We start from the raw sequence: 24,766 nt of genomic DNA, 5'->3' as shown, positions 1-24,766 counted from the left end.
CAATCCCTGTCAGGGTGTTTAACAGCACCACCTTTTATCTGTGCTTCCCTCGCTAGAAGGGAGAATAGGGCTTGAGGCAGGGGGTACTGGAGAAGTAATTTTGCCTAGGGAGGCAGAAGGAAGGATGAAAGGAAACTCCTGTTTGGGCTGGATCAAAAAGTCTAACTTAGGCCTGTGATTGTTAGGGATTGATTGGGATTTTTTCTTGGAGACGTGGAGAATGTACTAATACAGATAACAAACAGATAATGCCAGTCAGTAATTAACCCATGAACAGAGAAAAAAACTGAAAAACAGAAAAAAATGTAATTCATCCATTCACTAAGCTGAAAAACTCTCAGTGAAGGGCAATTTTTTTAGCAAAAAGGAAGTAATAAGCTTAAAAATTTCTGACTCACTGAGGATAAAAACATCTCTGCTAAACAAATGGATATCTTATCAACTTCATATAAAGTGTTTGAACTTGGGACTTTTAATGAGCGTTCAATTTAAAATATGTAATCATTGAATGATTTTAAGAAGCTCATGCTTGAAGGTCTCCAACACAAATTTGAAAAATCACTTAGGAAGATATGCTTGGATCAAATTTATGTCATAGGCAATGACTTGTGTCAACATCAGCTTTGCTCAGTGTGAATCTCTTCACTTCGTTGTTGTTCTCATTTCCTCCACATGGAAGCATGCTCCTGAAGCACACAAGGAATACACACTATAGGTGACAACTCACACACATCTGATATTTGAGGATAGAGTGCAGCTGCTCAGTCAGTAATTACTCTGATGATTCATTCTTCTTTTAAAACAGCTTTAAACCAAATGTTGCAGGTCCTCATCTGGACAAATGGTTTTTATCTATTGGGATTAATAGATGCTTATCCTTTGATTTTTCTGGGAGCGAGGTCAGAGCTGGCATGCTTGGGAGGGCAGCTGGCATATGTTTCTTCCATTGAAAATATATGAGTGGGCATGTGAACATAAATAGCTGCTCTCCTTAAGTCCCTTGGACAGTTGCCCTTGAACTATCTCTGCATTTAAAATCCTTCAACGCCTTATTATTAGGTGCTGCCCTTCAAAAGAATAAACTCAGCTCTTGAGATCTAAAATGACACATGCATAAAACATCGTAGCACATAGACAGAAAGATCACCTGCAAAACTGTACTGCCTGCTTGCTGCCATCTTCCCATGTTCTAGCACCAAACCTCACGGGTAGGACAGCCTGGCTATATCCCATGTTTGTAGGTGCAGAGGGAAACCTCCTCCCCCAAGAGCCCTTCAGGTTAGTAACACCAAGCTTCAGCTGAGCTCCCAAGGTGCCGAATCACACCTCCAGGGCAAAACCCTGGTCCCCTGTCATAAACCATGCCCCATGCAGACAGCCCTCCAGGTTTTGTCTGGAGGACCTTGTGTGCCCACACACAGAAATAATGAAGTGGCAAACTCCTTGGAAGGGGTTTTGGCCAAGTGAGCTGGCGGGACAGAGGTGCCCCTGTCATTGAGGCAGTTCTTAAGGAAAATATTTCACAATACCTTTGGTATCTTGGTGATTCTTTTCTACTGTTCACAGGCCAAGGTATGGTTTTAGCCTCAGTCAAAAAAGACGTTCTGTCAAAAAAGATCATCAGTGAGGGTAGGCCTAAGAATAACTGCTTCTTCTCTCCACATATTTTTGCTTTTTCCTTCCCATTTTTCTAAAGTCAATAGTTGCAGACTGTAACTTCATGCCAGCAGATTTTTTTCCTCACTTCAAGCTTGCAAGACCAAAGGAATCTGGAAAATGCCATTGCCCTTCCTTTCTGACCTCTTTCCCAATTCTCTGTGCCCCTGGACAAACATCATGCTTGCCAAGGAAGCAAATCCCCTGCTGCCACAGCTCAGGTGGAATACAAATGGAGTCAATAGAAGAAAAGTAGAGTGTAAATCCTGAATTTTGGGGTCTTTTCTTTTTTCATTGTATCTGAGAGACTCAGGCAGGTCACTGCATGTGGTAAAACATCAGACCACTCAACTCTTTTCATCGGCATCTGTGTTTGTCAAAGATTTTTACAGGAGAAATAATCTTTTTGCCTACCATATGTCATTAATGTATTTGCTTCTTTCCTGTTGCTCTGTTAAATGCTTGTAATTAATGATATACTTTCTTTCTCACAACTCATCCAGTTCTTCTTTTCTCCATTTACACATGAACGCTCAATGTATTGTGTATGTCTCTGGTGTCCTGTTGTATTTGATAAGTGAAAGGAGATAAGGGTTTATTATATCTGATCTTTATTTCAAGATGCACACGTTACCAGTTTTGAAATACTTTTAAGCTGTGATTGAAGTAAATTAAATCTTCTGGAAAGAATCATCTGGGCTTCCTAGTAAATATCAAAAGAAAAGCCATCCCCTGCAGAGCAGGTTATATTTGACATGCATTTACTGGCTAAGTGACATATCCAATTTGGCTCTTTGGTTTGGAAAGAGGATTAGCCAATGTCTGACAGCTATTTTTCTATTTGTGGAATTTGAGCTTACTCAGGGCTCTTTTAGGAAATTGGCTTGTACCTGTGTAAAAAGGTTCAGCACAGGATATCAATAATAAAACAGAATTAGTACAGGATGCCCCTTCCCAAAACATCCTTGTGGAATCTGGAAATTTCAGGGGTAAACAAACAAAATAAAACCTGCTCACGTATGTAAGTCTGTTCCCCTGGAAAGTATGTAGAGCCCTATGTTGGTTCCATATCTGCTTGGATAGTGAATAGATGGCCTTCTATAGCTCCTCCATGAAATTGGCCGTGACTAACCTGTTCATAGAACTGTGTTTCCATAGTGACTCTGAACAAATCCTTATCTTCTCTCTGAATCTTTTTTCTCTGTGTCGGTGTTTAGCTGCATGGCGAGCATATTTGTTTACTGAACCACGTGTACCATAACACCATTTGTATTTAACACTGTCTCTGTAACTGTTTGCGCTGCTGTAGCTGCTACACTGAAGCAACCATGCTGTTCTCAAGGCAGTCAACCCTTGATGATTTAGATGGACCAGACTCTGTTCCTAAAACAAGTGAGCGCGCTCGACCTAGGCTTCGTAAAATGCAGAGCATGGATATGTCCTCCTCATCAGCTGACAGTGGCAGTATAGTGTCAAGGTGCTTAACTCATGCATGCTTTGTTCACTCCTTTTCCCATACCATTATTCTGACTGCAGGGCACACGGGCCTGTGTTTGCAGACACGTGGTGTGCAGAGTGGTTTGCGTGGTTACGGGAAGCTTTACTCGCTCCTGTGTTGTGGCGCAGTCTGAGATTCAAAGTCAGGGTCATAATCTAGGATTCATTTGCTGTTTCACTTCTTGTTCTGGTTTTTGGGGTTTTTTTCAAGCTCAGTTAATGTATTTTTTAACATTGTTCCACAACATTACGCTGACTGTATAAAAATAGGCTAAGGTCGGTATTTATTCAGCTAAAAAAGTGTCTTATTTTCAGAGTTACTGAGTCAGTGCTTGTTCTTAAATTGGAAGCTGGAAGTTATGTTTCCCAGCTAATCAGTTGCCCTAAATATGGACTGAGATGTGTAATTTTAGAAACTAAGGCATCATTGTGCCAGTTTTTCAATTTTTATTTTTCTCCATATAGGAAAGATTTTGAAATATGTTGTGATTACTTTACCATTGATTTACAGTAAGGTATTGGAATTAAGAAAGGGAAAATAGCTATGACAAAAAAGCAAATAATATTAATATCCAGTGCAAGAGAATGAACTGTTCAGAACTGTTTGTTCACTTTTTAGCAGGTAAAACCCAGGGATTTACATTTACATTTACATTGGGAAGCAGTGTTTCAATAATTTAAAATCTGAACTTTTATGTAATTTTGCATCATTGTTTTTCAGTTTTGAAATTATTTGACAAATTTTTTGAGTCAATCAGTTTTGAAATTGTGGGATTCTCTGAATTTGTACATTTTAACCAGTATGAGTGCTACTGTGAATCATCCAAACACACGTCATCATAAGTGTTACATGGTCTAATTAAAACTCTGCTATAAATAACATGACCTAACATAGCCACAATAAGTTTGGAAGCAGTGTAGAAGAAAAAAAAAAGGAAACTTAATTTTTAATTTTGGCAGAAGATGGTAGTGCCAGATGGCTTTGCTAATGCTAGTTTTCTCTAAAAGATTATAGTTTATGTGAAAATATGGCCCCATTAATCTCATAGGAGCTATGTGAAATCTTGTTTTGTCTCTGTTAAGATACAGGAATATGCAGCCAACAAAGACACTGAATTGGTGCCTGTTGTCTAACGTGTGGAGAAGGAGTGGGATGAGACTAAAAAGAGAGAGAAGGGAGAGGGGACAGAGGAGAGGTAAAAAAATACTTGAGAGGGAGGGCCACAAATGTAATCAGAGGGCTGGAGCCCCCCTCCCATGAGACAGGCTGAGAGAGTTGTTCAGGCTGGAGAAGAAAAGGTTCCAGGGAACCAAAGAGTGAACTTCCAGTATTTAAAGGATGGCTACAAGAGAGCAGGAGAGGGACTTTTTACAGGGTATGGAGTGATAGGGCAAGGGGAAAGGGCTTTACATTAAAAGAGGGCAAGTTTAGATTAGATATTAGGAAGAAATTATTTATTCAGAGGGTGGTGAGACACTAGAACAGGTTGCTCAGAGGAATTATGGATGTTGCATCCCTGTTCAAGGTCAGGCTGGATGGGGTTCTGAGCAACCAGGTCTAGTGGGAGATGTCCCTGCCCATGACAGGGGAGCTGGAAGCAGATGATCTCTAAGGTACTTTCATACCTAAACCATTCTATGAGTCTATGCCAAGCCAAGAGTAAGGAAGGTGAATCAAGCAAAGAACTGATCAGAGTCCACCAGAGAGCTGAATCCAGAAATTGGTACATACAGAAGTAAAGCAGGCAGGCAAAGTAAAAGGGAAGACTGTATTGAAGAACATAGGGCAATCTAAAGGTAAGCAAGATACCCTGTTACTGGAACAGTTTTGTAACTTGGTTTGTGTTTCTTCATGTTAGCAAGTTACATCTTCTTTATTTGAATCAGAGTTGATATGGGTGTGTTCAGTTCATGTTCCAGTTGTGTAGAACACTCATACAGTGGTTGTTAAAAGTGCTGTGTTTAGAAGGAATCCCATGGCTGCCTATCCTTCACCATGGAGCATGTCTTAAATAGATGTGATACCAAGTGTTGACTCTCTTTAGAAATGTTCAAACTACTTTCAGATAGGTAGTGTAGTTTCTCTTGTTGATAATATTCATTTGCCCTTTACTGGTGCTAAAAGACGGTGAATCACTCTGAGTTCAGTGGGATGGCATTTAGGGAGCAAATGGACCCAGATGTTCCATCTGTGTAAGAGGAGATCAGGATGATGTTTCTTCTACCAGATCATATGAACTTTGAGGGCCTGGGAATGCAATGAGGTTTCTCAGCTGTCTGCATAAAAGTACAATTAACAAACTTTTCTTGATCATGAGTCTTGTAAAACTCGGCTGACTCTCTTCATCCATCTCCAACAGTGAACCCACACAGGTCACCATGCTCTATTCCCGTCAGGGGACCACAGAAACCATTGAGGAGGTAGAAGGGGAGCATGAGGAGGAAGGAGCTCATTCTGCATCAAGGTTGGAGGAGGAGGAGGTGGAAGATTATAGCCTGGATTCAGAAGGAGCTGCATATACTCCTGATACCGATGCGCCATTGTACTCCACAGTGGACAGCAATGCAGAAGCTCCACCTTCCTATAGCAAAGCTGTCAGCTTTGAACACCTTCCCTTTGGCTCCCCAGATGACTCAGCTGGGAAGAGCCTCATGATGGTGAGCCCGGACGACAGTCGGACAGACAAACTCGACAGGATTCTGCCCCCGCTGACGCACGAGCTGACAGCTAGTGAGCTGCTCCTGAACAAGTAAGAATCCTCAACCAGGAAAAATTTTGTTATTACTTTGGGGTTTTGTTTCAGAACTAGCCTACAAATTCTGGTGCAGATCTTGTGCTAAGTTTGGTTTAAGGGAAGAAGCTCATTTCCTGTGCAGTTGTTCTAATTAGAGACTTCTTAAGTGACTCTTGGAAGGAATCTCTGCTTTCTTCCTAGATGCCATATTTAATCATTCTGATTAGCATTGAATTTCTGTGCTGCAATTGTCTTGGGGTCAAGGGCTTTTCTAAATATTCTTTGTGGAGAGGGCTTCTTTTATCCAGGCAGCTGTGATTTCAGATGAGATTCCTCCATGGCTACCTGGAAAAATGTTTCTCCTGTAATTATTTTGGATTACTGAAAAGGAAACTCTTGCCTTTGGCAGGTTTTGTTCAAGCCCGTGGGAGCTGAGGGTTATGGAGGGAGACCATCTTGCTAGGTGCTTTCATAAGGAAGAGGATGTTCCCCTCTTTGCCCCTTAGACACTGTGCTCACTAGCACAACCAGCATTGAGGTGGGGATGGTGCCACTGCACATCTTCAGCTGCTCTCGGGCCTGACTTAGTTGGAGAGGGCTTCCCCAAAAGCAGGAGCAAAATCTTAAACCACAGAACTGCCCTTCATCCTGCCTGCACCTGGAGAGAGAAGGTGGATAGATCTGACTTTGTCAGATGCAGTGTCTTGTTTTCTGGTTTTCTATAGCAATTTTTGGTTTTCAGTAAAATCCCTTCTTAAGCCAAGAAACTTCATGAAAAGCAGAGAGAATTATGAATGTATATAAAAGTCGCTGTCCTTTATATTTATTTGAGTCACATAAATAGAAGATTGGACATATCTAATGCTCATGGGTATTTTTTATGTTCTAATCTTGTGCCCCTGGACAATTCAAAACATAGGCCTTGTGATGTACCTCTGGTTTTTCTCTAAATTCCTACCTGTGCTGATAAATGGGATGTGAATTCACACCAGTATTGGGTGATTTGCATGGGATACGTTGGTTGGGCAGCTGTAGGAAAGCCATGTTTGTAGAAGCCATGTTTGTAGTGCTTAGGCCAGGCTGATTCTCTTTCTGAATAAATTAAAAACCAGCAGAACAATGCTTCTAGTTATTTTTTTCTGAAATTCTTGTTTTTTGAGCTTAGAATCAGGCTATTTGGTTATAATACCAAATTCCCCCCCTTTTTTTTTCTTCCGTTGGACTGAGCAGCAGATTTCAATACTTTTCAAAAGGAGAAATAGTAGCAATTTGAAAAGCAGCTCTTGTGAAGTTCATGTTCAGTTCACTTGTGGTACTCTGCTCCTCACAGGATGTTCCATGATGACGAGTTGGAGGAGTCAGAGAAGTTCTATGTGGGTCAGCCTCGAGTCTTGCTCCTTATTTATGCCTTGTACAATACGCTGGTGGCCCGGTCAGAGATGGTGTGCTATTTTGTGATCATCCTTAACCACATGATCTCTGCCTCCATGATAACCCTGGTGCTTCCCATCCTTATATTCCTGTGGGCCATGCTGTCTGTTCCTCGGCCAAGCAGACGCTTCTGGATGACAGCCATTGTCTACACTGAGGTATGCTGCTGGTTTTGCAAGCCCACGTTGAACACAGAAAAGTGAAGTTTTAATCTTTGCATGGCCCCCTTGCTGGTTTTGATCCCTGGGATCTGGGCTGGGCCTTTGGCCCTTCACAGTAATACAAGTATTTGCCAGTCCTCAGAAATTTTTGTGGTATGGAAAGATCGTGTTAGTTATTTCCTGCAATGCAGTGAGCAATAGCCTTCCTGGCATGTAAAGCAGTTCTCACAAGAACAGATCATTTGCAAACTGTTGCTTTGTAATGGTTAATCAAGAAACAGAATTCACTGCTTGTGGTATCTCAAGCACCACTGAGTATCATCTGCTGCTGAATCTTGACTGACTTTATTACTGGAGAAATGTGAAGTGTTATGCCTCTGTAGTAATGAGTATGTTTGCTTATGTTCTCATAAAACTGACAAAGTAGTCATATTTTATCCCTCTTACTGTCATGAGGCTATTATATCTGACATGCTTATAAAACACCCCAAGTGTGTTGTGTTTCCAAACAGGTGGCCATTGTCATCAAATACTTCTTCCAGTTTGGCTTCTTTCCTTGGAATAAACATGTGGATTACACAAAGGATAAACCTTACCATCCACCCAATATTATTGGCATTGAAAAGAAAGAGGGTTATGTGCACTACGATCTTGTTCAGCTTCTTGCTCTGTTCTTCCACAGATCCATTTTAAAGGTAATCTGGGTTCTGGTAGTTTTTTACTTTAATTTTTTATTTTAATTTTTAAATCAGTCTTGTGATATAAAGAAGTCATTAATTTGGTTATCAGGATTTTTTTTTTCCATGAAAGGGTTATTGAGCATGTGAAGTGGCTGCCCAGGGAAGTGGTTGAGTCTCTATCCCTGTAAAAGGCTTAAAAGACGTTTAGATGTGGCACTGAGGGACGTGGTTTAGTGGTGGATTTGGCAGTGCTGGGTTAACAGCTGAATTGATGATCTTAAATAACTTCTGCAACCTAAATGTTTCTATGATATCCCAACACATAGAATTTGTCTTCTCCCTTTGGAACATGTGACTGAGCTGACCAATGCCTCTGATAAATACTGTGACAGAAATACAGGTTCGATGTTTTTCAATACAGGTTTCTTGTTTTTCTACTAGTGCCATGGATTGTGGGATGAGGATGAGAAAGGAGACAGCTCCAGTAATAAAGAGGATACTGATGATGAGCTCTCTCTGACAGGAGGCAGGAGAGACTCTTCTGCCTCTTTGAAATCTGTCAATCTTGCTGCATCTGTGGAGTCCATCCATGTCCACTTCCCCGAGCAGCAGACTGCCATCAGGAGGAAGAGTTCTAGCAGCATATCCCAGCTTTCTCACAGGTCCAGCTTCTCCTCACACAGATCTAAGAGAGGTAAACATCATGGCATTTCTGGGATATGAAGGACAAATGCTCATTTCCCATAGGATCATTCTGCTGAAACCTTGGGCTGGTTGCTGAAGAGCTCCCAGGGGCTACTGAATGCTGCTGCTTCTCAGTGATGAAATAGGATAGGAACCAATGTATCTTCATGTTTGAACACACTCCAAGCCTTCCTAAAGTTCAAATGGAGAGCCATACTTTGTGATTCATTATGCTTTTTAAATGACATTATCCAAAAGCTGGGAAAGGAAAGCTCAGATGGCCCAGATCCAGAAATTCTGGTCCGGCATAATCTCCAGCTAGAGGGAATGCAAAGCACATGCATTTTTCATATCTACATTTGTAGACGCTTGAATTAAGAAAATGTTTTTATTAAATTCAAACAGATTACATGTGCCATCTTGTAAAAAGGGCAGGAATACTCTAGCCTAAATATATATAATACCAATTGAGGTGACTGAGTCAGATCAATCAAATACTTGCTGTTATCACTAGTCTGCTTTCTCTTTCTATAGCTATTAATCAAGTTTTGATCTGCCAGTGATTAAACCTTTACTGGGTGATCTCAAGATTTTATCATACTGGGGGAAAAAAAGAAGAATTCATTTCAAAGCTTCTTTCAAATGTGGGAGTCATATGAAGTGGAAGTCTCAAGATTTATTACTTTCTAACTTTAGTATTTAAACTTTTCTTTTGAATTGACTTCTCTTCTCTTCCCCTTTATTTCCAGGAAGTACCAGTACACGGAACAGCAGTCAGAAGGGAAGCAGTGTGTTAAGCATCAAGCAAAAATCTAGAAAAGAGCTTCTCGTGGAAAAGTTTCGAGAACAAATGATCAAAGCCAAGGCTTTTACAATTAAAAAGTGAGCAATAAGAGGAGTTGTGTGGGTTTAGGGGGAGGTTCCAAACAGTAAAGCAGTAAGCCAGCATTTTTAAGGGAGCGGGCTACTACTGATTTTAATTCAAGTATTTGTTGTATACAGTTTTGTCCCACCAGCTGAACATCAGACAAATCAGCAGCTGTTCAAATAGCATCTGCCTGATAAAAAAGTTAAATATCCCATGTGACCTTGGTTGGCTAAGTATATTTCTACTGAACAAATCCTAATACAGTGGTTTAGAAGCAATCAGAGCAAAGGACTGGTGTCTCTGCAGTCCTGTGGAGGCTGTCAGAATGGATCTTGGATATCTTTAAAAATATTAATCATACCACACTCAGCCTTTACTTTCTTCAGTGCAAGTTATGTGTAATTAAATCACATTGTGGTCTCTGTTGTTTTAGGACTCTCCAGGTGTACATGCCCATCAGACAGTTTTTCTACAATCTTATTCACCCAGACTACAGCGCAGTGACGGATGTGTATGTGCTGATGTTCCTCGCGGATACAGTGGACTTCATCATCATTGTGTTTGGATTTTGGGCTTTTGGGGTACGTCACAGAGGCATCTATCTGTAAATCCTCAGCAGGATTTACGTCTTGTAGATGCTAAATATCACACAAGTGTCCTTTTTCCTTGACCACCCTTATATTTTGCTTTTCAGAAACATTCTGCTGCAGCAGATATCACCTCTTCATTATCAGAGGACCAGGTCCCAGAGGCATTTTTGGTGATGGTGCTCATTCAGTTTGGTACCATGGTGGTAGATCGAGCACTGTACCTCAAAAAGACTGTCATGGGAAAAGTCATCTTCCAGGTCATCCTTGTTTTTGGAATACATTTCTGGATGTTCTTTATCTTGCCTGGAGTGACAGAAAGGTATAAGCCTTATAAAGAAACAATATGGGTGGAATACTGATGCTCTACCAAGTTATTTGCATTTAAATTGGAGATGTTTATAGCTAGACTTTGGAATCATGATCAAGTTTCTTCTTTGCCTCATTTCTAAGCAGAAAGTTGGAATGCATTTCCACAGCAGTAACTGTGGCCAATATAAGTTTGATGAAGAATTAGTTATATAGGTACAGAAATATTCTCAGTTTAGGCCAAAATGCAAGCAGATGAAAGAGAAATTGCCTGTAATTGAGTGATTAGAGCCTTCAGCTGAGACAATGTTGGCCTCTGATCCAATTCCCTCCTCCCAAGACTGCTGCATGGTGCTTTAGAAGAGTGAGTAGAAAATGTCTCCCTCAGAGTAACTTATAACTTAGCACTTTCCTGAAATGTGTGAACTGTGGATTTAAATCTCCTTAAACTGAGGAATGTCTAAAACATGTGTCTGTTCTGAAGAGCAAAGTTCTGCCCCTGTGCTCCTGCCACTTGGCTCTGGAGGTGATGTGGAGGCGGTCACCCGCTGCATGAAATTTTGTGTCGCATACCTGGTCAGGCTCACTCCCAAATCTAACGTTTTTAATTTAGCATTTCATTTTTCACTTTTCATTTAACATTTCATGGCTCAGGGCACTGACCACTGCAGTCTGCAGTGCAGAGGTGTTAAGGATTCCTCCATAGTGCTTGGCTAACTCCCCTCTTCCTACTTTAAGTTGCCTTGAAGCATTTCCCTCACTCCATTTGCTGTCCATAGAAATTGAGTGTATCACCTGGGCACCTTGCACTTCATTAACAGTCAAGTTATTTTACTGGAAAAAAAATAAATAGGTTTATAGCGTAAAAGAAAACTGAAAAGTCTCACTTCCTCTCAAAAAGAAAGTGAAGTAGCAATTGTGCACAAATTTGAAAAAAAAAAAATTTCAAATGGATCTCTTATCTACTGCACATTGAGAATCGTTAGGAAATAAAATAATTTTGACTTTGTGCTTTTGAGAAATCTATATCAAGTTGTTAATATCAAATCTGCATCTGAAACATCCTGTATTCCTTCTAAGTGAGATTAGAGCCCCCTGCAAATTTCTTAATTAAAATGCTTCTGTGGGATTTAATTGATAATATTGGGTTATGGCTGGCTGGCAAATGCTGTCCATCATGAGGCATCTGCTGCAGATCCACTGTGCTATTGAATAACAGCCAGAATGGCACATGTGAGGAGAGGCTGAGGGTTAGTTCAGTCTGGAGAAGAGAAAGTGGAGAGCTGGCTGAACTGTTTTTTGGAATCAGCCTTGAGTCAAGCTGAAAATATTTTCAGAGGCCACTCCATCTTAAATTCCTGTATGAGGTGCTGACATAAACACAAGTAGCCACTAAAGCTGCCTTGATTGAGCCCCTATGCAGGACTCACAGAGGGCTGAGCCATCATGGGGGCTGAGGAAGACTCTGTTGGGCAGCAAGGGACCTTCGGCATGCAGAGGGAGAGGGCACTGCCCAAGGCCTTCACTCCTTGGGGAGCCCATTCCCAGTGTCTCCCCTGTGACCCTGATGTGACAATGGATGCTGGTTTTAGACTTTTTCACTCAGTGTCTTTCCAATACTCTTTTAACCCTGCCGTAGGGTCAGCAACCAAGGCCATTTCACAGGACTTCAGGAAGGGGAAGCTGCCAGGAGCAAAAAACCATTTCAAGCTAATTTGGTCATACACAGATACAAACCTCATAATTTTCCTTTATCTTTTCCTTTACAGGAAATTTAGCCAGAACACAGTTGCCCAGCTCTGGTATTTTGTGAAATGTGTTTATTTTGGCTTATCAGCTTATCAGATACGCTGCGGATATCCAACTCGTGTTCTTGGCAACTTCCTCACAAAAAGTTATAACTATGTCAACCTGTTCTTATTTCAAGGGTAAGCACAGACTTACTGCCTTTCTTCTTTCTTTTGTGTAATAAGGATTTGCTATAGTGAAATGCTGGGGTTATTCATGACTTTTCTTCTCAGACTGCTGGAAATAAGACAGTAAATTTTGCACAGCACTCTCTGTATGTGCCATATGTCCCCTGTAATCCACAAGAAAAAGAAAAATCTATTTCTGGAAGGCAAACTTCATTAAATTCCATCACTCAGTCTGAAACCAGAAGCCTGATATACCAGTCAACCATTCAGTCCCCTATGAAATAAATAGACATTTTTAACACTTCTAAGAAATCACCTTTGTGAACAGAAATAGGGGCTACACATTGTGCTAGAAGACAGGTAATGTTATTAGTTCTGCAGTCCTAAAAAAGTTGTAAGGTGTCAAATCCCAAAGAGACCTTTGGAGCAAGTCTACCTGCTATACCTCAGCAGGTGAAAGGAATGGAGTGAAGGGCAACACACCTGAGAAATAGGAACTTAAAAATAAGCCCAAAATTTTTTTTTTTGCTTTGAGAAATGTTGCACATCTGAAACTCCTCAGGAGTTCAGAATGTTAGGGCAAGGAACAGGCACAGCATTACCTCAAAATGAAAGGTGGTTTTACACAAGCAGACCACATCCTCCATTTACACTCTTACAGTGACCTTGTGATTAAGCCAGTTTGAGGCATATGTGTAATTCACAGAAAAAATTGAATCATTTCAGCCTTTTCACAGTATTTGCAGTATGGACTTCTTGCATTCCAAGGAAAAGTTACAGAAGAAAGGTTTCCTCACATGAAATAGTCTTTCAAGTGTGGGACTAGGAAAGGGAAGATGCCCTTTAAGCAACTGCTCAATGCACATTGATTTCCTGTTGATTCCCACCTTCTCCTGCTGTTTAATCCTGAGTCACAAAGCCCAGCTCCATATGCAGCAGAGGGCTGCCCACCTACTGCAAAGATGCCATGCAACACTTGGTGTAAGGAGGTGCAAAATTAATCCCACCGTCCTGTAGAAAGCATGCGCTCCTCTCCCAGGTCAGAGGAATCTAGGAAATCTTGTACTATTCCATCAGGGGCTGAATCACAATTATGGACATAATAATGCATAAGCATATTTATGGCTTGGCAAGAAGATCGAGAGTAACACAAGCCATGGCAATTTCGGGATGTGATTGTATTTGTGTTTACAAAATCCCCAAGTAAGCTCTTTTCATGCTGTCTTAATTCTCCCTCTTGTCATATATACACTTGCTGTGCTTGTTTGATGTGATGCCTCTGTTTCTGACAAGTTATCTGCTGTGGTCTCCCTTCAGGTTCCGCCTGGTTCCATTTTTGACTGAGCTGAGAGCAGTAATGGACTGGGTTTGGACTGATACCACTCTCAGTCTTTCCAGCTGGATCTGTGTTGAAGATATCTATGCTCATATATTCATCCTGAAGTGTTGGCGAGAGTCAGAAAAAGTAAGGAAACCCCAAATGAGTGATTCAGACCTTCTCTCCCCCATGCAGGAGGGAAGAGAAATAATCATGAGTCCCTAAATAATTGAGGAATCCACCACAAAAAGTTTGTTGGAAGATATGCCTGGCACTTGCGTTCAGAAATATCCAGACTGTTGGGTGCTTTATGTTAGCTGGCAGCTGCCGCGAATGAAACTTCAAATGGTTTCTCTTTTGTGCCCAGCTGGTTTTTCCACCATTAACGTGAACTCCAGAAGCGTGTGCCTGCTGGCTTAACTGCATGCCTGGGTTTCAAGGCTGGGGTTGGAAGTGCTGGTATTCACACAGTCACACACAACTAAATGAGTAACCTGGAGTAGCAGGGAAGCTGCAGCTGAGCAGAAAGGTCAGTCGAAGGAAGAGATCACGACCGCAGTGTAGGTCCCAGGGACACCGGGTTCATGTAACTGCAGAGGGAACTCAGCTGGCTCCTTTATCTCAGGAGAGTCCCTGCACACCCAGAACTGAACTGCAGGCCAGATAAACCCACCATTTGTCTCACTGAAATTTCAGTCTCTTTAAATCATTTAAGCTTCAGTTCAAATTAAACTTGCAAATTCTGGATTCTTTGTAACTGCTATAAAGATTGCAACCATATGCTTGCTCATTTTGCCAATTTTAAAAAGATATTAACCATTATTTTAAGAGTGACCAAACCAGTCAGAAATTCTACATCTGTATTGAAGTGGATTTACTTTTAAGTGTTACTGACGTATTTCTACTTTTATTATAATCCTGTCTCTTAATGGCAATTGCTTTCTAAGTATATCACGTAGATTAATTCAGAGTTACAGTGCACACAAATCATACATATAGGTTTTTCTCTGTGACTCCCACTTCTGCCATGAATGTAAGGAGTTCTGAAGAACTTCAGGAGTTGGGGAAGTAATAACCCAGCTCTAAATGCTACAATTCACATTTTGTGTAGCAGAGATCTGACATGGGAAGATTCCCATGTCTAAGCTGGCATGTATGTTCTAATGCCATACACAAAAATAATTGTGTCACAACTTTACAACTTAATTGATGAAGTATTTAGTTCACTCTCTCTCTCCCTCTCACTCATAGTGGAATGCCTAAGTGTTTGGACTACTAGAGTCTCTCTAAGATGTTCTATAACATCATTAGAAGTGCCTGAACTAATATCCTCCAGACTACTACTACTCTACTACTACTACTAATAATAATAATAATAGCCCTGCTCATCTTGATAAGATATTTTAATGAAAATACTATTCTGTAGCGTGAGAAAAATGACTTGAGACACTGCTTCTGAAAAGTAAATAATTGGTTTTAAATATAGCATTGCATTACAAATGTAATATTCTCATAGGGCTTTATGGATTCATGTTGCAAAGTAAGAACAATTTCCTGAAAGCCAGATTCCTGGGGTGTTTGAGGTGCAGTGCAGTACAGTGCATATTTATTTTGCACATGTGGTTAACCCTGTAAGAGTTAAACCCTGTAAGAGAATTACACCAAAATAAATTACAGTGAAAGTAAGACATTTTACAGGATGGTGAGACTATTAAGAGTATTCAGTCATGAGGCAAATAGCAGAGGACAGGAATTATGGGCAAGGCAGAACAGACATGCCATGTGATCTGCTTTGAAGGGAGAAGAAATGCAGTCACTTTTGTCCTCAGAAGCTAAGAAAGAGAAAGATGTTACATCAGCAGTATCCAGACTTCAGGAATGGCAGCAATATTTTTAACATTAGTTAATTGAAGTCAGTGTGGAATTCACTAGAAACAGATTGGATCAAGCCTGTGAACTCTTAGAAATACTGTAAGTGAGGTGTGAAATGCATATGGACGTAGTGCAATATCAGAAATTTTACTGATTGTTTATATCAGTCGCTGGCAAACAGTTTTCCTCCTCCCCCCATCTGCCACAATATACAGTTTGCAGCATTTCAAGACCTATGAGAGGAAGTCTGCCTTAAGGAGTTTTGTGATAAAGCTTTTCAGAAGTGCAAATACAAGAAAGTGGGTCCCTCATTATAGCAGTTTGTGGAACAAATTGTTGTATCACTGTTTCTGTTATTATTTTATATTTTGTTCTTGTGAGTTCATGCTAGCACTTAGACAAAAAAATCAAATTATCCTACCTAGATTCTTCTTTTTTTATGGTTGGGAAGAATCAAAATCACAGAAGTTTACAATATTTTTCACACTGGACACACATTTTGGGTTCACTTGTCACTTCTCTCTGTTGCCATCAGAAACTGGGTGTCTGTGCAGGTTTGGCACAGACACTCAAAATTGCTGTCCTGACATGGGATAGCAAATTATCACAAGTCTTAAGATCATTATATATTCACCCATCAAAACATATGAAGTGTACCTTTGATAGAAGAGACATTACCATACTGCTGTTTTGCTTTTACAGAGATATCCCCAACCAAGAGGCCAGAAGAAAAAGAAAGTTGTGAAGTATGGAATGGGTGGCATGATTATCGTCTTGCTGATTTGTATTGTCTGGTTCCCACTGCTCTTCATGTCTTTAATCAAATCTGTTGCAGGCATCACCAACAAGCCTCTAGATGTATCAATCACAATAACTCTAGGAGGTTATCAGGTAAAAAAGAAGAAACACTAAAAGCAAACTCTGGTTTTTGCATTATATTTCCTTGTGCCATTTCTTCTTCCTTCCATTGAATTGAACTCTCCTTCTTTATGCAAGGTACCTGGCAAGCTTCCATAAATGACCTCTTTTGGGTTTAAAAATATGTTAGTTTATCACTGATGTAAAATATGATCCTCATTTTCAAGTTAAAACCGGCCTCTACTGGCAGTGAAAGCTGAATAAATTATCCTACAGGTCCACATGGTAGATATAAGATAATTGTAGGCAGCTTGCATCTCAGAGGAAGGAGATTATAACATTGTCTTGTTGAATTGAGTGCCATAATTGTCTTGGACTGTGATGCACAGGATGCTGGACTGTGTATGTAGCAGCCAATGTGAAGTAAATGTGATAAGCATGTGTTCTTTTGTTTCCCAGCCTATTTTTACCATGAGTGCTCAGCAGAATCAGCTCAAAAGTTTGGATCCGAATGAGTTCAAAGAATTTCAGAACAGCTATAAGGGTAACACTGTAAGTGAAAAGTAGAATACCTCATTTCTTAAAAATGTGTGCATGTTTCCATAGAGGCCTTTTGCATAGTTGTAAGTGGTCATCAGTGCTGTCATCAATTGGAAGATATTTCTATAAAGAGGATTTGCATGAAAAGAAGTTCAGACACACCATTTGTCAGGACAGTGCTGGGTTATGGTGAGACAAGCTACCATTAATGCAGACATCTTTCCCCAAAATACTGGAAGGCAGAAGCCCTAATTGTCCTGTTGTCTGAATGAAACCCTCCCCTTGAAATGACCCAAACCTTCAGGAGATGTGATGCTGTTTGTGTACTGCCAAAGAAAACGTGCTGTGGGCACAAAACAGTGCCTTACGCACTTTTAAGCCCCATGCTCCTTTCTAGACCACACATCTTTCACCTTCCAGTGGGGAATGGTGGTGCTGTCAAAAAAAAGTGTGCATAGTCTAGAAATGTTTTGACATTAAAATGTCAAAAAAAACCATTTGAACATAGTCTCAGTGTTTCATGGAGCAACATACCCAGTTTCCACAAGTTTCTACAGGAAAAGGACTAGTAATTAGTAGGAGCTATTGTATTGCTAATGTAACTAACATTTGATCAGATATAACTTTAAAAGAAGTGCTTGCTACTAGCTCATTAAAGAATTTGATATTAGAATTTGATCTTAGATCCTACCACATAGCCCATGTACAATAGCACTAATATTGTAACCTAGATGCATCATGAACTTGCAGACTCACTTTAGCCAAAATGGCCATCAAACAATGAGGCCATTTTTGTTTTGCCTTTTTAGCTTGGCTATATTTTGTTGATTCTCCTTCCTATCTCAAGCCCCTGTTGGTACCTGAGGAAAACAATCAGTGCACACCTCTGTACTTACAATTAATCAAACATATATACAAATCTGTCTGACTGGGAAATGTGGTTCTTTGTCTTGTGAATATCACTGCACTGAAATTTTCTTTTCCTCTTCTGCACCTACAGGCTGCCTTGCAGTTTCTCGAGGGCTATGCAAGAGAAGATATAACTCGAGCAGACCTGGAGGGAAATTCAAACTCTTTATGGACCATCAGCCCTCCCAGTAGAAATAAAATGATACAGGGACTTAATGACTTTGATGCTGATTTCACTTTAGTTATTTCATGGACCATTCAGAGGTAATTAAACAAAGTTATTATGAGGTGGATGGATCATTTGCCAACAGTTCCACATTGCATTTTTGGTTTAGTTCTTTAGCAAATTCTGTTGTATGGCAGAGCAAAAAATTGAGAGTAAGAGGGATAGAGACAGAGAGAAGTCAGTTTTGTTACCCATGAAAACATTTGTTGCCTGCAGTTCTCAAAAAATGAAGAAGTGGAGCCACTACCAAATAGATTATTTAAAATGTGCAGGTGGAATTTTCAATGGGAATTGACAGGAAGGAAGAAAAAGCAATAATTTTTTAGCTAGTTTTAGGTGGAGATATTCCAATGAACTGCCCTTAAGAACAGCCTTGCTAACATTTATGGAAAGTGTATTCACTTAGACCTAGTTAAGACAGAAAACCTACAAGGAAACAGAAGTTCTTAATCCTCTTATTAAGGGAGTCTGCAAGTGACACAAACAATTTTTACGTGCAAATACCACAGCAATGGCACAGATCCATTTTGTTGAGACCTTTGCTCATGTGAGCTTTCTTTGGCCCCAGTGAACTAACTTTACAATGAAGTTCTTGAAAGAGACAGCCTAGAGTATAAGGTTGCACTCAGGCTAGAGCACACCCAGTCATCAAGGTCATTTGCTGGCTACTCTCTGCCAGATGGGGTTCCTGCAGATTACTGGATTAAATTGGAGTTAAGTCATCACTCCATGGAATGGAAGTTCCTTTGCACCCTCCTTATTTACATGTTTCCTTGGAGGTAGAAGCTGGATTGTTGGAAGACTATGCACAAGAAGCAGGTCAGCCGAATCGTTGTGGGAGCTCTGAACATGCTGGGTCTGTTCTTCCACAGTCAGAAATGGGCTTGTAATGAATCTGCACACTTAATTCAACTGCATTGACATCCCCTCGCCCCCAGCCCCCTTATTTTCCTGTAAGCAGTGGCTATTAGCTAGTGAATTACACCACTCCATCTTTTCTGAGCCTTACATTAATTTTTAGTACTGCTACTGAGTCTGCCCCTATGCTTTCCTGGCTACAAGCATTCATACACTAGTGCAAAGAGACATTTTTGACCCTTAAATTGTATCTTGTGGGATATGCTCTGAACACGAATGACTGAAAATGTCATGGACTTACCACAGTGACCTTCTGCTTGACTGCTGCCTTTCATCTAGGCCAGTTGGCCACAAGCAGCAGTAAGGGGGCCTGGTGTGTCACAGAGGCAGCATTCACACTTTCTGCCTTTGCACATCATCTGCCGTGGGTGTTTCTCTGCAGCCCCCAGCAGCTGCCTCACCCAGCTTAGGTTATGCTCCTGTTGTAGGTTGTCAATGTGTTTTCCCTTTTACTTACAACAGGAATCTCTCCCTTGGTGCCAAGGCTGAAATAGCATCAGATAAACTTACCTTCCCACTAAAAAATCATACCAGAAGAGATATTGCTACAATGATGGCTGAAAATCAACCGGAAAAGGTGTAAGTTATTTTCCTTTTTCTATTTATATGCAGACTATCCCCTTTGAAGCCTGACTTCTTCAAGTGGTGAAGCTTGTGCAAATGTTTCATTTGTCTGCCCATCTATCCCCCTCTAATAACAGATGGCAACAGCACTGAAGCCAAGTAACAAATTAAAGGTGAAAACTAAAGGTGAAAAAATTAAAGGTGAAAAAATTAAAGGTGAAAAATGGTTTCCTATTATAAATGTAGGCTGAGAGGACCCTGAACACAGGATCACCAACAACAAGTATGGTCAAGCTATTAGTAACTTTTCTTTGATTTATTGGATAAGCACAAGTTCAGTATATTCACAGTTCAACTCACCTTTGAGTTACATCAGTTCAACTTGATCTGAGGATGTTGTATTGAAGATTTTTTGTTCTAAATAACTATCCAGACTGTATCTCACATTGTTACTCTTGAATAGTACTAGATTGGCAAGGAAGTGTTAAATCACTGCGGTCAAAGGGTAACATCTGCGGTCATTTCTGACATCAGATCTTTTCCTGTGATGGAAATTCACAAGGCATGCACTTCATATGAATATCAAACATTATTCTACAGATATAGCCTTATAGCATGAACCACAGTGGTGACTCCTTTTAGATCTGAAAAGAGTCTGGCTCTTCCTCCTTCTCACTGGGGATTACTTTACAGCAGTAGTTTCTAAGTACTGCTAAGCCAACACATCATCCCTGAAGGCCACTTGATCTCATTTGTGGCCAAAAGAGTTGAAAAGTTTAAGCTGAGACCAACTGGGATTGTGAAAACTCTGAGAGGTTCTTATCTGTTAGTAGATAGAAATTAGATTTGCCTTTTCTGTGCACAGCTGTTTTTCTGCACCCACACACACTCGTACATCCAAACAGACTGCTATTGCACATGTGGTCATTGCAATTAAAAAATACTTGATGCCTCTTTTCTGCTGCATGAAGATACAGCAATATTTCCTTAGGTGATGGAGGGCCACAGAGGGTAGATTCTTCTCATTTGTGGGAAGTGATTAATTCATAATTCTCTCTTTGCAAAAGGCAAGCAGTAACATAGATGATACAGCTGCATTTGCCTGTCTTGCAGTAGTTTTGTAGATTTGAGGTTTTTTTACTTGATCATAAATGAAAAATGGTTGTGATAGCTATTAGCCACTCAGACACTTCTGCAGGGGGATTTCTGCCACCACCTCTGCTGGGGCAATTCAGCTGCTGACCTTTTCTTGGACCTGCTGGAGTGATCAGAAGGGATTTTCAATTGGCCGCCCTTGTTCTTCCTCAGCCTGATGTATGCAATGTAGCCAAGTGTCACAGGATTTATCTGAGAGCTCCTCTTCCCTGGAATTTTTCAGTCATTAGAGGAAAATGTTAGCCCAGTGTCTCTGCTTTTAATGAAATGTGTCTCCCTCTAGATACTGGTAGTTTATTCCCGCTCAGGATGATTTGATTTTGAGTCCAGTGGAAAAACTTTTACAAACATCTTTCTTTAGAAGTTTGAAATCCACCTAAAAGCTGTGAAAATATTTCCCAATGAAAAATTCTGGCAAAAATTCTCATTCTATTCAGGTGTTATCATTGAAACACCACCTTGCAATTCTGAAGTAATAGCTGTGCTCACAACATATTTTTCTAGCTTGTTTACTACTGGCAATGTGCTGCCTTTATTATATACTTTATTGCTGACTATAAAAGCACCTTTTTTTAACAGGGAAACAAAATAGAAAGTCTGCATTCTATGCAAACACACGTGCCCCAGCTATGTGGAATTCATGGTGTGTGAATGGTGACATTATGGACAGAACTCTGTGCTGAAGTTCTGAAAAAACATAGCTGAAAAATCCAGTTAATTTTCAGATGTGATATCTGAACACTATAAAGTCATAACTTAAGACAAGAATTACTGGGAACTGTGTGTAGCACTGTTAGGTGTTTCTAAATTATTTTAGAGGTATAAAAATATGAAATATTTGATTTCTCTTTTTTTTCCAGAACATTAGAGGAAGTGTATCCATACTACATCAAGGCTCCTAGTGATTCTCTGGCAAAACCCATAAAGCAGCTATTGAAAGGTATGTCTCCAGACCATGGAAAGCAGAGTATGGTTTAAAGATGTGCAAGGCAGCACTCACACTTGTACATTCTCAGCTGCTATGGGGCACCTCAGTCTCAAATGAACTTAAAATGATTTCCACTTGGTGTCTGCAAGCCTGAGGAGAGATAAGGTAATACAGTATAAGGCAGAAAATGCATCTCCACGTATTCTAACTTTGGATTTAACAGTAAGGGCTCTAAGGATGAAGTCCATCTCCTTCAAGTCTGCTTTAGGAACTCTTTTCCTTTGTTTTATGTGTAAGTGGTTACAAGTTTCACTTCTCCACATCTCCCTGCTACCTTACTCTGAACAGTCAGTAGTTTTGCATGTCTGCAAATGCAGCTCCTCAGCTTAAATAATGACACTGCATTATTTTTATAAGTTTTTTAGGCTATTCCTTCTTTATTAGCTACAAACAATCCACTTTAAATAATTCATTGAATTCCAGAATCCATACAGGCACTCACAGACATACAGAATGCATGCACCCTTGCACATACATATGTGTGAAAAACCTGTTGGGATGGAATAGTAGGAAAAAGCCTTTACCTAAGAGCAATTTTCTCAACAGAGGCTAAATTTGGAGCTTGAATGTAATAGTAGTAGTGCTATGTAGTGTGCTCTTGCCAAGGTTCATTAAGAAAAATAATTCTTGAGGCTGAACCCAGCTCTATGAGTAGAAATAAATTAGGAGTGCTTCACTGTCATTGGTCAGGTCCCTAATCTGAGTTTCTTCAGAAGGGCTTTAACGTGTACACTGCTAATGTACTCTCAGGAGGATCAGAGTTCATCTCCTGTCCGTGTGATCAGTATGCTTAAAACAGGATAGCACCCTTTTGTTGATACAAGAGAATAATATCTTTTATATCAGACACAAATGGTTTATGGTGATAGTTTCCCTTTGAGATACAGAAGCTGACTGCCACCCTTCCAGGTTCAATGTGTTTCTATAGGCCTGAAATGCAGATGTGATGAGTGCTATTAATATTTTGGCCTGAAAATACCAAAATTATTTGACAGTTGTACAGAAGAGTATGTAGGTGATATGAAATATTTTAAATATTTACTGCAGATTCAGATAAGATTTGCAGAAGAATGAACACAGAACTCTGGGTTTTATAATTTTGTATACAGAAATAATGTAAAATGGAGTTAGAAGTATTTTGCTTCTGCATTGTTCGGTCATTTTATAATGCAAATGTTTGAAGTATCTGTCTCAAAATGTTTGATTTTTGCAATTCTTGTTCTATATATATTAACGCTTATTTTTTTCAATAGACTGCAAGTGGGAAAATATTACAGTTTCCCTTGTGAAAAATGCATCTGAAGAATGGTGGGTTTTGAATCAGCTTGGAAAAAGACAAAAAACGCCTCAAGAGAGTCTTGAACTCTTCATATTCAGTGATAAAGTCAGTCCACCAAGCCTTGGATTCTTGGCTGGTTATGGGTAAGAGGAAATCTTTACATAAATTTAAATAATGTACATGAGATAGAAGTAGAAGTGACTTTATTTGCTGATTTGGGGGTATATTTTTCATCCTTGTTGTAGTGTTTGAACATTACAACATTTTGAAAAGGATTTTGTGAGATTTCCAAATCCATGTCTATTAATATTATCTGTAGAAGGCTTAATATTTACAAGGTTAGTATTACCCCTGAACACTGATCTCCAGTGGGAATAGAAACAGAAGCACCCTTCACACCAATTTCCTATTGAAGAGAAATAAGCCAAAATATGTTAGTTTAGCTGCAGGTCAAGTTCTGCCCAAACTCTGCCTGGTTTTGGTGACCTTCTCAATCTTGTAGCCAGGACCCTGGGTGTGAAAGAGTTATGAAATACATCTCCACAGGCAGAGGAAGGCAGGAGACTAAGCATTCCCAGGAGGTACACCCTCCTGGTAGGATCTTGGAGAAGTCCCCATAGAAAGATTATCGGGGGAATTATCAGGGTAAATGTTAGTTTGTCACCAGTTACATATACCTTAATAAAAAATATTAGATATGAAACCTGACAGATTATTTGCCTTTAGCTGCTGTTAGATTTCCAGTTGTGACTTCCAAGCTGTAGCAGGCAGGACATGAGACCATCAGCAGCTGTTGTCAAAGAATTTAAGTCAGCAGCTCAGCTGTGTATGATTCCAGATTTGTGAGGTGTTTGAAGAGATCTTTTTTCCCTTCATCCTATGGCACAGCAGAAACATGACCCTAACTGGAAATTGACGTTCAGCCCACTGACAGACTGCAGTTAGCCGTGTGGATGAGCTCCCTCACACTTGGCTGCCCTTTTACAAGGCACAATTTGAACTCTTCCTTCCTTTCTTTCTTTCTTTCTTTTCAGCATTATGGGACTGTATGCCTCAGTTGTCCTGGTGATAGGGAAGTTCGTCCGTGAATTTTTCAGTGGGATCTCTCACTCCATCATGTTTGAGGAGCTGCCCAATGTAGACCGAATCCTGAAGCTGTGCACTGACATTTTCCTAGTGCGAGAGACTGGAGAACTGGAACTAGAAGAAGACCTGTATGCCAAGCTAATATTCCTGTATCGCTCACCAGAGACTATGATCAAGTGGACTAGGGAAAAAACCAATTGATCTCTTTGGCATCACACTGCAAATCAAGTTGGTTAAATCTGAATTTTAAAGGAAAAAGAAAAAAAGCACAATATTCTCTTAAGAGCTAAGCCTTTTATAGTTGGGTAGCAATGATTTTTCACTGAAGGAATCCTGGAAGCTACGGCCTTAGGAATCCATGCTGCCTTTCAAATTAAGGATCAACAGTGAAGAAGGTTAAATGATTTGTTGTTTTTAATGTGCCACTCCTCTACAATCTGGGGACTGCTTTGTAATTTAATCCGCAAAAAGTTTGCATCTTTGTCTGGCTAATTTAATTTTCCAGACAACCATCACACCTTAGAGAGAA

General features: G+C 40.1%; 1 protein-coding gene across 1 annotated transcript in view; it reads left to right on the top strand.

The window, feature by feature from the left end:
• The window catches only part of PIEZO2 (piezo type mechanosensitive ion channel component 2), a gene marked incomplete at both ends in the record, with an annotated part of 285,393 nt that extends 260,955 nt beyond the window's left edge, over window positions 1-24,438 (top strand). The window contains 17 exons of the mRNA XM_084204434.1: window positions 2,966-3,133; window positions 5,514-5,903; window positions 7,219-7,477; window positions 7,993-8,175; window positions 8,602-8,854; window positions 9,594-9,726; window positions 10,146-10,293; window positions 10,407-10,621; window positions 12,378-12,536; window positions 13,842-13,989; window positions 16,417-16,605; window positions 17,032-17,124; window positions 18,113-18,285; window positions 19,628-19,744; window positions 21,745-21,824; window positions 23,126-23,294; window positions 24,186-24,438. Of these exons, the coding sequence (XP_084060560.1) occupies window positions 2,966-3,133; window positions 5,514-5,903; window positions 7,219-7,477; window positions 7,993-8,175; window positions 8,602-8,854; window positions 9,594-9,726; window positions 10,146-10,293; window positions 10,407-10,621; window positions 12,378-12,536; window positions 13,842-13,989; window positions 16,417-16,605; window positions 17,032-17,124; window positions 18,113-18,285; window positions 19,628-19,744; window positions 21,745-21,824; window positions 23,126-23,294; window positions 24,186-24,438 (3,130 nt within the window). The remainder of the gene's footprint in view (window positions 1-2,965; window positions 3,134-5,513; window positions 5,904-7,218; window positions 7,478-7,992; window positions 8,176-8,601; window positions 8,855-9,593; window positions 9,727-10,145; window positions 10,294-10,406; window positions 10,622-12,377; window positions 12,537-13,841; window positions 13,990-16,416; window positions 16,606-17,031; window positions 17,125-18,112; window positions 18,286-19,627; window positions 19,745-21,744; window positions 21,825-23,125; window positions 23,295-24,185) is intronic.
• Window positions 24,439-24,766: the final 328 nt, after the last annotated feature.

This window comes from Fringilla coelebs (genome assembly GCF_963513975.1).
Source record: "Fringilla coelebs genome assembly, chromosome: 1".
Taxonomy (NCBI): domain Eukaryota; kingdom Metazoa; phylum Chordata; class Aves; order Passeriformes; family Fringillidae; genus Fringilla; species Fringilla coelebs.
This window is presented reverse-complemented; position numbering and strand designations above follow the sequence as displayed.